Below are 16111 nucleotides of genomic sequence, written 5' to 3'. Positions count from 1 at the left end.
AAATTATGTTGTATTAAAAGTACTCTTAAAAGTACAATTTATGTAAAAAGTTGCTCAAGTAAATGTAACAGAGTAAATGTAATGCATTACTACCCACCTCTGAGTGCAACTTATACCCCCCCCCCCCCCCCACACACACACACAGATGTGTCTGTAAGTCACTATCATTGTCCTCATTCATAATTTTTAACATACAACAAATCATATCCAAGTACAAAAAGACCTGAAAATCTGACAGTTTACACACAGAGGTGATGCAGTTGAATACAGTGTGGTTTCTGTGCAGAGGTCTGAACAGACAACATTTGAGAGTTTACCATCATATATGAGACATACCCATCAAAGGCCTATAGTTACTTCCATAACTGCTAATGTAAGTTCTGCTTTTTTCAGTAATTAAAAAAAATATATATTAATTTTTAGTCAAATTTTTTCTGTTATTTTTATATAAATTTTTTGTACTTGAATTTCTCAGTTATTGTACGTAGATTTTATTATTCTCTGGTGAAATTTGCAGTTTGTTTTTTTAAATTTATTTTGTACAAAATTTTTCTATCATTTTAGTTCTGATGTGTTTTTAAAATATTGTGCTAGAATTTGTACAGAAAAATAATTTCAAAATCTGTATTCCTGAATGTTGACGTGTCACTCAGAGTGTTCATGTGCATGGTGGTGACCAACTGTGCAGGAGAACGTTCTTTTTCAGACTGAAACTTATAAATATATAAAATCAGTTTCATACACAGTGGGTCAGTATGGTTTGAAGTGGCTTTGACTGATGTTCATGGAAATAACATCCTGAAGACCAGTGAATTCCATCCAATCATAATTCCTGTAGTAGCTGTGGGAGGGGCCTCAGTACACTGCTTTGCCCGGGGGCCCATAATACTGTTAGGACGGCCCTGGGACATACTACGTTATATAGCAGTGGTCCCCAACCTTTTTTGTCCTACAGATATCATGATACTGTTAAAAAGGCAATTTTTTGTTTGTTTCTTTTTTTTTTAATGATTATTTCCTTGAAGAATTGAATAACACCACAAATCTGCACAAATACTAAACACATTTTTATCTGATCAGAACAGGAGCTGATGTTATATCCCAAAATGTTCCTGTGTTCAAACTGAAATGATGTTTTACAGACATTCCAGTTTCAGATCCTGTTCAAATGTTCATATTCTATTAGTTCAGAACATTATTTTTGTGCAATCCCGACAAAGGAACTAACATTATTTAATAAAAGAGTGTTAAATAATAATAAATAAAATATAAACCAAAAAGAAAAACAAAAAAACAAAAATGAACCTCCATCATATCTGCATTTGAATAAATACCTAAAAATATCGATACAGTACTTTTTAATATCGATACAGTATTGTGAAAAGAAATATCGCGATATATTGCAGAACTGATATTTTCCTCCTTGTGTTACTACGGATTCATGAAATGGCACCAGAGTCAAAAGCGGTTGTGAGGGGAGGGTGGAAACGGTTGCTTTTTAAAATAAAATTTCCTCAAGACTAATGGAAAAAATAGCTTTAAGATGAACCTTTTTTGTGTTTTTTCTTTGCGGTCTGGTACCACATGATCTGCGGACTGGTACTGGTCAGGGGTTGGGGATCCCTCTTATATAGGATTGACTAAACTGACAACAGTATTTGAAGGGAGTCATTTGCTGAAAACCACATGTCCAGAGTGGAAAAGCTTTTCCTCACAAAAGACTGTCACAAAGACGCCGTCAGATTAAACGAGGGGAAATTTCTGCCGTTCCGTTGGGTGTGTTCATTTTCCTGTCACATAACGTGGTCACTCAGAGCCGTGGGTCAGGGGTGATGGACTGGTAGTCATGACGCTGTGGGGTCAAAAGGTCACTGCAGGGGCCTGTAGAGCAGATGTGGAAGAGCGGCTGTTTGTGCAGGAGCTTTGGGAAGACGCCAGTCATTGTATGGAGCTTATCAGTGATATCCCAACATGTCCAACACACACACACACACACACACACACACACACACACACACACACACACACACACATCCTCAGCCCAGAAACAACCTCCAACCTCTGTTCAGCAGATTCTATCGAAATTCCACTTCAACGACTTCCTCAACCTCTTTGAACTTTTGTGTCCTTTTACCACATCTTCACCTCGCTAAAAAATTCATGCACAGCGGAGGAGGACGGTTGCTTTCTGTGATGTTATACCCATTTCATGACACACATAAACACACACACACACACACATGCACATACACACAGGACGTGCCTTTGAAAGCCGCCAGCCTGAAAGAGTGTGTTTGAGTGAATCCCTGCATTTAGCGTCCAGAGAGGCTGCTGGGAAATCAATGTGGCGCTGGGAGCTGTCTCCTGTACAATAGAGGGACTGTCCTGTTTCCTGCACCCTGGAGTGTGTGTGTGTGTGTGTGTGTGTGTGTGTGTGTGTGTGTGTGTGTGTGTGTGTGTGTGTGTGTGCGCGTCTCACTTCCACCTCATCCGCTGACAGGACATTAAACTAAAGGCCACAGATAAAACATAGTTTGAGTGGAACAGAGGCGTATTGTGTGGATGTTTGCACGGTTGTATTCCTTTAATTGTCCCAGTTCGTGTGTTTTCTCTGTAATTAGCAGTTCGATACCATGACAAAGGCCACTGGACCAGCTGTTTGGTTCTCCTCACCTGGCAGACGTTCAATCCTGCTGAGCTGTGAATCTGCCGGATGACGAATCACTGACGTCAACAAAACTCAACACTTTCCCTGTTATATCACTGAAAATATCTGCTTCAGACACAGGGACAGAGGGAGACCACATGGGACCTTACAGACCCTGGAGACCACATGGGACCTTACAGACCTGGAGACCACATGGGACCTTACAGACCCTGGAGACCACATTGGACCTTACAGACCCTGGAGACCACACTGGACCTCAGATTGTGGACTCACTGTCCTCACTGGAACTGTTACTGTTTTCTAATGTATTTACAAATTACCAAAACTTGTCCGATAAAGGTTTAATTCATTATTCCTAATCATACAATCTGGGGAAGCAAAATGTACAATATTTTGAGGCAGGGATTGAAAGACAGTGTATGACCAATTAGTTTATTGAAAGTCATGACAATTTATTTGCCACAAGAAAACTGACATAATAGAAAATGTTTTTATTCTATGTGTCCTCCTTCTTTCTCAATAACTGCCTTCACACGCTTCCTGAAACTTGTGCAAATGTTCCTCAAATATTGGGGTGACAACTTCTCCCATTCTTCTTTAATAGTATCTTCCAGACTTTCTGGTAATAGTTTTGCTCATAGTCATTCTCTTCTTTCCATTATAAACAGTCTTTATGGACACTCCAACTATTTTGGAAATCTCCTTTGGTGTGACGAGTGCATTCAGCAAATCACACAGTTTGACGTTTGCTTTCCTGATTACTCATATGGGCAAAAGTTTCTGAAAAGGTATGGATAATAGTGTTAGGTATGATTATGACATCAATATATGTTTGGTTTCAAAACAATTGACGTAGTGCCTGCTGAGAAAAACAACTAAATGTTCATTGTAAATTTTGCTTCCCCAGCCTGTATAATATAATACACATTATATCTGTGGTATAATCATACATTATATATTTATACAGACTAAGGATGTAATGATATGAAAATTTCATATCACAGTTATTGTGACCAAAATTATCACGGTTATCATTATTATCACGGTATTATTGAAATTGTGCTCAAAATGTTCAAAAAAGTACTTAAATACACACTGAAATAATTTAACCAAGTTGTATTTTGAAAAAACAACAACAACAACAACAAAAACAAATAAAATAATTGGCACAATGTACCTTCTGTTGCAGAAACATTCAAATATTAACCCTTCGTGGTCTGAACCTATTTTGTCCGTTTTTCAGTCCTTTTGATTTTGCCTTTATATAATATATAAACAAATGTTTACTATAGCCATTATTGGGATCTGTTTTTCAGCACAACTTCATCGTTCTCATCTGCCTGTTATTTTTTCACTTTAACCTACTATAAAAAACATAAAAGGACAAAAAACACAAAAAAAAATTATAAAAAATCCGATTTGAAAAATGTGTATAATTTATTGAAAGATTTACACTGAAAAAAAGCAAAGGATAAATGACAGTGGATGAACACACTTTTTCTTCACTTTTCTCTGTTTTTAATAACCCTCAACTTCAATATGAGCATTGATGAACATCAGCAAATGACATATAGGAAAATACATGATTTTCACTTAAAAATACAAAATACAGTGCATAATATTATAATAAATGGTGATAAATCACCTAAGCAAGGTTTAAAATAGAGAAATGTGTATTTGGGAACTGACCCAAAAGTCACACTGGGGGTTTATGGGTTAATGTGGTTCTGACCAAACCCAGTTAATGTTCCTACCAGAACCATCACTGAAATAACAGCCATCTATAAGGTGATGAATCTTCCACAGACGAACAGGGGGGATATGATACAAATCACAACACTAGGATCACAGTATGATGTATCACGATATTTTATGATACTGTTAAAAAGGCAATTTTTTTGTTTCTTTTTTTAAAATGATTATTTCCTTGAAGAATTGAATTACACCACAAATCTGCACAAACACTAACATTTTTATTTGGTCACAACAGGATCTGATGTTATATCACAAACTGTTCCTGTGTTCAAACTGAAATGATGTTTTACAGACATTCCAGTTTCAGATCCTGTTCAAAGGTTCATATTCTATTAGTTCAGAACTAACATCAGAACAGTATTTTAGTTCAATCCCAACAAAAGAACTAACATTATTTAATAAAAGAGTGTTAAATAATAATAAATAAAATATAAACAAAAAAGAAAAACAAAAAACAAAACAAAAATGAACTTCTGCAATATCTGCATTTGAATAAATACCTAAAAATATCAATACAGTACTTTTTAATATCGATACAGTATTGTGAAATGAAATATGGTGATATATTGCAGAACCAATATTTTCTTACACCCCTACTGGCAATATAATACAATAACAACAGTAGGATCACGATATGATATATCACAATATATCCTATACTGTTAAAAAGGCAAATTTTTGTTTGCTTCTTTTAAAAAAAATTATTTCCTTGAAGAATTGAATTACACCAGAAATCTGCACAAATACTAAACACATTTTTATTTGATCAGAACAGGATCTAATGTTACATCACAAAATGTTCCTGTGTTCAAACTGAAATGATGTTTTACAGACATTACAGTTTAAGATCCTGTTCAAATGTTCATATTCTATTAGTTCAGAACATTATTTTGGTGCAATCCCAACAAAGGAACTAACATTATTTAATAAAAGAGTGTTAAATAATAATAAATAAAATATAAACAAAAAAGAAAATAAAAATCAACCTCCGCAATATCTGCATTTGAATAAATACCTAAAATATATCAATACAGTACTTTTTAATATCGATACAGTATTGTGAAATGAAATATTGCGATATATTGCAGAACTGATATTTTCTTACGCCCCTGCAGATGAAAATGAAGTGTTTTCTGAAGAGTTAATCCAGCTCTTAGCAGTAAAAACAGGACTGGTTGGTTTTTCTGTGTTTTCCTTCAGTGCAGATCCTACTTTCTGACAGTTCGATTTAAGTCAATGTTGCGCCGCAGAGTTTCCACGCTGCTGAGATTTCGTTTGGACACTGTTGTTAACAGATGAAGTCTTGGAGGTTGAAGTTGCCAGTTTTTGTTACATAAGATGTGGTTAATAACTCTTCCAGACATGAGGGATGAGTTCAGTTTCGTATCACGTCACAGAATTGATATTAAATCACACAGTCCACGAGTGATTTAACCACACTCCTAATCCTTAATCCTCAGTGTTTCAGATCTAAATCTCAAATAACTGTTCTAAACAAAAAAGGTGAAATATGACGGTTTGAACACAAAAGGCAGAAGTCACCTGTGGGGAAAAATCTATCGGCCCACACCCCACTGACCAAGATTTAGGGGGCGGGGCTTATGACCCATAGTGCATCAGCCACTGGAGGGAAACTGACATGATTTGGTTTGACTGTAGGGAGCTGTCCCCTCATCTGTCTTTATATACACTCGATATTTGGGACAGGAATCAGATTGATCTGAGCTCCACTGAGTACAGCAGAGAAAGGGGATGGGCTGTGAAGTTAACCCTTTAACCCCTGAGCCCTGGTTCCAGCTAAAGGTTCAGTTATTACATATCCAACCTAAACAGTACAGATTCTCTGGCAGACAGGAAATGAAAACTTCTACAGTGTTTGGCTCATATTTTGAAAACTATCTGTATTTTTCTGTGCTGTTGCAGCTGAACACAGATGCACACCTTGGTCTGTGTCGTTCATTTCTTCAGAACATTTGGGCGTTTATTGGACATTTGGTGTCTTCAGTGGCTGCTGAATGTTTCTGCCAGTTTTTCCACATCTTCCTTCAGTGTGTGCGTAATCAGCCGCAGTAACAAGTCCACTGTGAAGGATGGAAATGCTCTGAATGACAGACAGATGCACTTTGATCACCTCAGGAGCTCACACTGACACAAATGATGGAAGGACATTGGTTTTCTGCAAACAGCAGCAAAGAAATATGACGATAGTCTGACTCAGCAAGGTGATGAATAACAGCGTCTACATTTGAGAGGCTTTCATTCAGACGACTCACAGACGTGTGTTTAAAGATAAAAGATACAGAGAATGAAAAGTCTGTCAGCACCTCCAAATCCAAGGCCATGGTTCTTGACTGGAAAAAGGTGGTCTGCCCTCTCCGGGTCAGTGGAGAGTCTTTGCCCCAAGTGGAGGAGCTCAAGTATCTTGGGGTCTTGTTCACAAGTGAGGGAAGGAGGGAGCGTGAGATTGACAGGCGGATCGGTGCAGCGTCTGCACTGATGCTGTCGTTGTACTGGTCGGTTGTGGTGAAGAAGGAGCTGAGCTGAAATGCGAAGCTCTCAATTTACCGGTCAGTCTACGTTCCTACCCTCACCTATGGTCATGAGCTTTGGGTCAGGACCGAAAGGACAAGATCCTGGATACAAGTGGTCGAAATGAGTTTCCTCCGTCGGGTGTCTGGGCGCACCCTTAGGGATAGGGGGAGGAGCTCAGCCACCAGGGAGGAGCTCAGAGTAGAGCCGCTGCTCCTCCACATCCAGAGGAACCAGCTGAGGTGGATCAGACATCTGTGTCTGATCCACCTGGACTCTTCCCTGGGGACGTGTTCCAGGCATGTCCCACCAGGAGGACACCTCAGGGAAGACCTAGGACACGTTGGAGAGACTATGTCTCTTGGCTGGCCTGGGAACGCCACAGGGTCCCCCCGGAAGAGCTGGAGGAGGAGTCTGAGGAGAGGGAGGAGTCTGGGGAGAGGGAGGAGTCTGGGGAGAGGGAAGTCTGGGCGTCCCTGCTTAGACTGTTGCCCCTGCGACCCAGCCCCGGATAAGAGGAAGACAATGGATGGATGGATGGAAAAGTCTGTTCTTTGGCTTAAAGCTGAAATCTAAAACACCAGTTCCATCCTGTAAACCATGCTGTGAACATAAACATCCAACAGAACATCAGTCAGGGTCAGAATGACCCCGTTTTCAGCCCGGCAGTTTCAAACCCAAACTGGTCCACTTTTACCACGGAGGAGGAATTTAAATAAATAATAATAAACACAAACCGCCTGGACCTTGTTATCCGTCCACTTGTCGTAGCTTTTCTTTTGGACCATTTTCTGAATTATCAAAATATGACAAATGCGGTACAGCATGCACAAATACACAACGGAATAAAAATGACCACATCTAGAACCTGTGGATCCACACGGGTCAATGCACTAGTAGTTTTTTTTTTTTTAAACCCACCACCACCACCCCGCTTCAGAGGACAACTTTTAATTACTATTAACTGTTTTTAATTACAGCTTCTGTTTAAGCAACAATCTCCAACTTCATATTCTCATGTTATAAATACATATACATATACATATACATGTACACATACACATACACATACACATACATACATAGAGGGAGGACTCCTAGACGACAGTGTACAGGGACAGGACGAGACAAGACAGTGGGACAAAACAGACGTAAGACCAGACAGTGGGATTAAGTGGTTGCTGTTGAAAACATAACAAAACATGTGAGACATGACAAGTAAAATGAGACAAAAACAGATACTGTGTTCTGTGTGTTTTTATGATGTTTTGCCTTTTTGTTGACTGTCTTTCTTGTCACCTGCCTCAGGACTACAGATGGAAATTAGTACTGCTGCTACAGTCTGGCATATTTACAGCTGCGACTGTTGTAAATGTTCATAAATATGCACTATCCATAATAAATAAATAAATAAAAGATACTAGTTTAATTTGACCGCTCCAGAAAAAACACCTCGTGGGTCCAACCAGCGTCAACATTTGGGAGGGCACAATTCCTCTGATGGTCGACTCCATCAAATCTGCTGCGATGTAGGGGCTGTTGTGTCAGATGAACAGAGAATGAATGCTAGAAGAAGAGTAGATGAGTGACAGATAAAGGTCCACATTATTTTGTCCCATCCAGTCGGTCCAAACTCCAGACTGACATGAGCCGGCCCATGGGAAACCCTGACACCAATACTGCAAAGTCACATCATAAAACGGCTCGGAGGGCCTTTAACCTTTATTTAATGGGTTTTGTGTTGTGTTTTCTTGTGTTCCAGAGCTCCTCGGTTCTGCAAAGAAAGTGAATGTCAACTTCCAGGATACAGATGGGTAAGTTCCTCTCTTTTGCATCATCCACTTCCTTTTCCTCCTCCCATTCAGAAGTTCTATCATCATGGCAGCTTTTCCCTCTGTCTGTGCAGTAATAAGAGGATTAGATACCACTGAGCTGCATTTCAGACAAGGCTGAGCAGTTTAAATGTGACAGTGATGGAGTATTAATGCAGCCGTGTCATGACTCCAACTGTTTCGTACAGTAGTGATGCCTTCCTGGACCCATTTGGTCATGGTAAGCCTTATGTGTTTACAGGACGTGGCTTCATGCTTAAGTGAACCTCTGTCATCAGTGAGTTTTCACAAACGCCATAAACAAAGCATCGAGTTCATGAAGTACGGCCCACATCCTCACAATGTTGGACTGTGTTTATTGTTTTCTAGAGTGGAAAATGAATCCTGAGTGACAGTTTTTCTGCTGCATTTAGGAGTTGTATGGACTGAAAGATGGATGTCCATTCAAACTTACAACATTCCTGTTTTACATTTACATTATTAGAAAAATATTAGCAACAGTTAACAGGTTATGTTTCATATCTCAGATCAGTATTCTTTACACATTCTTACGACAACGTGATATCATGACTCGCATAAATATACACACCACTTTTAATTGGCATGTTATCTGTACGCATTATAAGTGTTACGATTTGCGCCGGTGTTGACCGCCGGCTCCTCCCTCTCCTCATTATTCCGGATCAGAACCACCTGCTGAGCATCGCACGGCTGCAGCACATCATTCTGTAGCCTGTTTAAGGCTTGGTGCTGCAGCCGTGCGACGCTGGTGCATTTGCATTTGTTCACCCATTCCATAACCCGGACATTTGCTCTCTCAGGACTCTGACTTAGGTTTTTGTTTCATCCATATTCCATGTTTTCTTTATCATTTATGTTAATACATTTTTTTTTACCTTCAGCACCGTGCATGTGAGTCCTCTCACTTCCACCCTCGTGACAATAAGCTTTCTGCATATTGTATATGTTCATGCTGCATTAAATACCATGGACTGAGGGTTAGGGTTATGTGAACCAGAGATCTTGGCGCAAATTGACACGCGATCAAATGGCGTTGAATAATACGCAAAAGGTCAAAAATGTGTACATATAGTATGCCAAATGCCATAAGAACTGCTGTGACATACAACACGATTTCATAAGATCAGTCTTCATGTGAGATGTTTTTCATTTAAGGTCAAAATAAAATTTTCAGTCAATTTATGTTGGATATGTAATCTTCCGTTTTTAAGGCAAGAAGGAAAAATAAACAAATCACTGCACTTGACTTGTAGCAAAAGACCCTGTTGTGCTCAGTAGCGCCCTCTGCCATGAAGCAGGAGTCCTGACTGAACCACAGAGGGCCTTTTTATACAGTTTTATGACTGATCTGATGGACTGAACAAGTTCCACACATACATTTATACATTATCCAGACTATGGAAAGTCAGGGTTTAGAATCCAAGAGTTTGAAACCATTTTAATAATAATGATAATAATAATAATAATAATAATAATAACTAGAAGCACTCGGAGAGCGCAGACCTCCGCCAAGGCTGATCAGTGCCCCCCCCCCCCGTGGGCCCCCCCACCCAGGGTTTGTTTGTCTGTCTGTCTGTCTGTCTGTCTGTCTGTCCGTTAGTGTGCAACATAACTCAAAAAGTTATGGAAAGATTTTGATGAAATTTTCAGGGTTTGTTGGAAATGGGATAAGGAAGAAATGATTAAATTTTGGTGGTGATCGGGGGGGGGGGGCCCACGGGGGGGGCCACTGATCAGCCTTGGCGGAGGTCTGCGCTCTAGAAGCACTCGGAGAGCGCAGACCTCCGCCAAGGCTGATCAGTGGCACCCCCCCGTGGGCCCTCCCCACGCCAAGGAGGTTATGTTTTTGCCAGGGTTTGTTTGTTTGTTTGTCTGTCTGTCTGTTTGTCTGTCCGTTAGTGTGCAACATAACTCAAAAAGTTATGGACAGATTTTGATGAAATTTTCAGGGTTTGTTGGAAATGCCCCCACCCCCGATCACCATCAAAATTTAATCATTTCTTCCTTATCCCATTTCCAACAAACCCTGAAAATTTCATCAAAATCTGTCCATAACTTTTTGAGTTATGTTGCACACTAACGGACAGACAAACAGACAAACAAACCCTGGCAAAAACATAACCTCCTTGGCGGAGGTAATTAATAATCGTTTTTTCTCGGTTACATAATTTTTTGTAATCGTTGCGTGTAATAATCGAAATCGTAATTGAATTTCGATTAATTGCACAGCCCTACTTTACATTATTGACCCATTCTTCATTCACTCTCACCCTCCCCCTCTGGTGGTGGTATACGGACAGAAACACACTGTAACTCCATGGGATGAAGCACAGTTTGTTTTGGATGAGGCAATCCCAGGTGAGGCTCAGATCGCTGCTGCTGCTGCTGAAACACGTCTGTTCCCTCTAAACGGGAGATCCGGAAATTCCTCAATTTTGAATTGAAAAATAATCCAAATTACTGGAACCACACGGAAAATAAGTTACAGTACAGATCAGCAGACAAATATCAGCATTTATTTTATTTCTTATTTATTTATTTATTTATTTTTCATGATGACAGGTGAGGCTCAGATTTACAAACATTTACAAGAAAAAGGGACAAACCAAAGTGTATCATCTGTCAGAACTAAAATACCAAAACTGAAATGCCATTCAGAACCAAAACACTGTGTCTTCACATAACAGTGTGTATTATGAACTGTATACAGACAGGATTATTTATTTTAAGCCAGTATGATCCAGACACAGTCGTGCATTTGCAGTTGTTTGTTTGGTTTGAATTCTATAAATGTGGGTCTGAAGGTGAGTCTGGTTGAGATCCACTTCCCCACTGGTCTGAACTTTCCCTTTAATTTTGCACTTGCACTTGGATCCTGATTTGTCTGCACAGCAGGAGCCAAAAATAAACCAGTAAAACAATAACGGCCTGAATACAAATGTCTGTCCTGCTTCAAGCCTTTGGAGAAGAAGTCAGAGGACATGTTCTGGTCTCCTACCTGTTTGGATTTGTTTTATAAATAGGCGTGTGTGTCTCAGTCAGATGCATAACTGTGTCTCTAAAATCCTTTTGGACCATTTGACTCAGTTCCTGCAGTAAAACAGTCAGATCCATCATCTCCAAATGGATCCTTTATCCTGATCATGTCTGTAAAACTAAGTCTGGAACTCTGTTGGATTCACAGGGACATGACTGGCTCAACTGGAAAGGAGTTCCATTAAAGCAACAAATCCTTCTGATCAGAAGAACAACAAACATGAGTAAATCAGACATGTTTAGGTGATCAGTTCTTCTGCATGGACTGGATCAGTGTTCAACCTCCTTAGTTGTCCTTCAAACTGAACATCTGTCCCTCCTCACAGACCAGTGGTTCCAACCTTTTTTGGCTCCTGACCCCATTTTAACGTCACAAATTTCTGTCGACCTCAGACATTAAAAACATAGACATATTTTTGCTCAAATTAATTTGTTTTTGATCATGTAATAGTTTTCTATCCTCTGTTTCAAATCCAGGTTAATTTCAGAGGACATTTAGTCTATATAATGTCTATTATTGTGGACAGAGGCAGTAAATCCAGGTGTAGGTTACTGCACAAAGGGAGACTTGGATTTTCTTTGGTCAGGATATGTACAGTCAGTCCAGCTGTGATTTACAAGGAGGACAATTAATACTGAACAAACAAGAACTGAAACTATGAATTATGAAAGAGCTGCAGCATCTGAAACTGACCACAGTGAACATGTGACACAGAAACAGAACCCCAGTGCTGCAGTTTCACACTCACAGCTTGTCTGATATGGATTGGGATTGGCTCTGTCAACTCAACATATATTTTTTATTAGTAAGTTTTTCTTAAACATTATTATCAGTTACTAGAAATTCCCGACCCCAAGGTTGAAAAACACTGTCGTAGATTCTACAGCTGATATATCTGATGGATAAATTTAGTGTGTTGAACATATTTACACCAATAGAATCTCCAAGGTGGACAAGAATGTTCTTTTAGATTTGAAAAGTCCACACTGTAAAAAAAAAAAAAAAAAAAAAAAAAGTAAAAAAAAAATGTAATATTCCAGCAGCAGGGGTGCCGAAAAAATACTGTAAAATAACGGAAAATAACCATCTCATAAAAATACGATAATTTTCCATAATTAAAATACAGTTTTTTGCTCTAACTTTATATGAGATTTTGCTTTTTTTTAAAAAACTTTTTAATGTTTAATAAAGAATATTTTCATGTATTAAAACAATCAAATTACCTATAAATATACATATAAATAATTTTCAATGAGACTCAGTTGTCAAATCCACTGATAAAAACTGTATTTGGACAGTTTATCAGTGCTTATACATGTTATACATTCACAAAAATACATTTATTCAGCATTTTTGTTGTGAAACCTCCTGTAATTACACAAGATATTTGTCAATTAACAAACAAGTCTGGTTCAACTGACAGAACAAATACTTCTTTTACGGTTAATTGTCAGTAATTTTAACTTTTTTTTTTTTTTTTTTTTTTTTACAGTATTAAACTTTAAATTAACAGTTTAATCTCATAAATAGAACAGAAATATTTGTGAAATAATGATACATTTGCAAATGTATTTTAACTGTATTTTTCTGTGAAAAAAGAAACATTTCTTTAAAAAAAATGGAAATTTTATGGTTATTCACAGTTACAGTTTTTTCGTGTTATTTTACATTTGATGTGTAAAATCACAGTCTATTTTTGTCATTTCATTGATATTTTCCTGTATCTTAAAAATACAGGAAAAATCTGTAAAATAAACAGTGAAAATTCTGTTAAATTACAGATTTTTTTTACAGTGTACATAAAACTAAAAGCATTACAGCAGGGAAGCAATGAAAAGTATAGACATGAGAAAAAAAACAGATAAACAGATAAAACATAAAAACTTTCAGCTTAAAACAAACAGTGCAGACCTGAACGTCTGAATAAGATAGTTGGAGAAGATCAATATATGGAATCAGAAGATGGATCCTTCTGGAATCAGACATTCAGCTCTTTCTGCGTCCGTCTGTGACAGTGGGACAGGTCAGACAGAACGGACACACAGCCTTGTACTAAAACAGCCCAAACTGTGTCCAGTCAGGTGTTTCTGTAAAGATCAGGCGTAATCCTGGTGGAGCTGCTTTACCACTTCACTGAAACTAAACGCTGTAATCTAATTAGTCTGTTTACTGTTATCGCCTGTTTACCTCCTGCTGGAGGAAACGCTCCACGCTGGCAGATGCTAACGCTGTTGCCAAGGTTTGGGCTGCTGCTCGACAAAGTCATGAATAAAGTTTCTGGTAGAAATGCAGAGAATGAAGTTCTACTTTCTAATGAGCCTCGGTGACTAATGAGTCTGCGTAAGTATATTCATTCAGGATTCATTTACTCTTCTTGGCACTCATTTGTAAACTCATAATGAACTTACTCTCAATTAGAATCTTTCAACATCGCATTTCCCTCGTCTGCTCTTAGCATTTATTGCTTTGCTGTGTGGCTGTGGGAGAAGCTTAAATTGCGTTTCCTCGCTGCTGTCAATCAGCTGGTGTTGCACAGTCATTAAAAACAGCAGGAAAGGAAAACGCAGCGGCCAGTATTTTTTCTGTTATTAAGCTAATTGGGTGAGTCGGAGCAAAGCGGAGAGCAAACGATGAAAGAGAGGAATAAACCGAGAGAGAGAACATTTGTCACTGAGCTTTGGACATTATGGGTGTCACGAGGGACTGAGGATATGACAACGACAAAGCACTTAGAGTGTGTGGAGGACCAAGGATCCTCCTTATAAACCCTGACAGGGGGATCCCCACTGAGACCCAGGAGTGCATTACAACACAGCACTGCTGCAATTATGGATACGTACAAGAGTGGGTTTGTGCAGCCGGAGAAAAGGTCTGAACACTTCTAATTCAGAAGAGAGCGGAAATCGTATACAAACAGTACCTATATATTAGGGATGGAACGGTATGAACATTTCATATCACGGTTATTGTGACCAAAATTATCATGGTTATCATTATTATTATAGTATTGTTGAAATTGTGCTCAAAATGTTCAAAAAGTTAAAAATACACACACTGAAATAATTTAACCAAGTTGTATTTAAAAATAAATAAATAAATACAATAAAATAATAGGCACAATGTACCTTCTGTTGCAGAAACATTCAAATATTAACCCTTAGTGGTCTGAGCCGATTTTGGCCGTTTTTAAGTACTTTTGATTTTGCCTTTATATTCAATATAAGGTCACTTATAAAGTTTATATACAACATAAGGTCACTTATAAGGTTTATATACTATATAAGGTCACTTAAAAGGTTTATATGCAATATAAGGTCACTTATAAGGTTTATATACTATATAAGGTCACGTATAAGGTTTATATACTATATAAGGTCACTTAAAAGGTTTATATGCAATATAAGGTCACTTATAAGGTTTATATACTATATAAGGTCACGTATAAGGTTTATATACTATATAAGGTCACGTATAAGGTTTATATACTATATAAGGTCACTTAAAAGGTTTATATACTATATAAGGTCACGTATAAGGTTTATATACTATATAAGGTCACTTAAAAGGTTTATATGCAATATAAGGTCACTTATAAGGTTTATATACTATATAAGGTCACGTATAAGGTTTATATACTATATAAGGTCACGTATAAGGTTTATATACTATATAAGGTCACTTAAAAGGTTTATATACTATATAAGGTCACGTATAAGGTTTATATACTATATAAGGTCACTTATAAGGTTTATATACTATATAAGGTCACTTATAAGGTTTATATACTATATAAGGTCACTTATAAGGTTTATATACTATATAAGGTCACTTATAAGGTTTATATACTATATAAGGTCACGTATAAGGTTTATATACAATATAAGGTCACATAAGGTTTATATACTATATAAGGTCACTTATAAGGTTTATATACTATATAAGGTCACTTATAAGGTTTATATACTATATAAGGTCACTTATAAGGTTTATATACTATATAAGGTCACTTATAAGGTTTATATACTATATAAGGTCATATACTATATAAGGTCACTTATAAGGTTTATATACTATATAAGGTCACTTATAAGGTTTATATACTATATAAGGTCACGTATAAGGTTTATATACTATATAAGGTCACTTATAAGGTTTATATACTATATAAGGTCACTTATAAGGTTTATATACTATATAAGGTCACTTATAAGGTTTATATACTATATAAGGTCACTTATAAGGTTTATATACTATATAAGGTCACTTATA

General features: G+C 37.7%; 1 protein-coding gene across 2 annotated transcripts in view; it reads left to right on the top strand.

Moving 5' to 3' along the window:
* caskin1 (CASK interacting protein 1) overlaps positions 1–16111 on the top strand; it is a 252122-nt gene that overhangs the window by 119490 nt on the left and 116521 nt on the right. For both annotated transcript variants that reach the window (XM_030141014.1, XM_030141016.1), the window contains exon 2: positions 8715–8766. In XM_030141014.1, the coding sequence (XP_029996874.1) occupies positions 8715–8766 (52 nt within the window). The remainder of the gene's footprint in view (positions 1–8714; positions 8767–16111) is intronic.

Source organism: Sphaeramia orbicularis, chromosome 8 (genome assembly GCF_902148855.1).
Source record: "Sphaeramia orbicularis chromosome 8, fSphaOr1.1, whole genome shotgun sequence".
NCBI classification, from domain to species: Eukaryota; Metazoa; Chordata; class Actinopteri; order Kurtiformes; family Apogonidae; genus Sphaeramia; species Sphaeramia orbicularis.
This window is presented reverse-complemented; position numbering and strand designations above follow the sequence as displayed.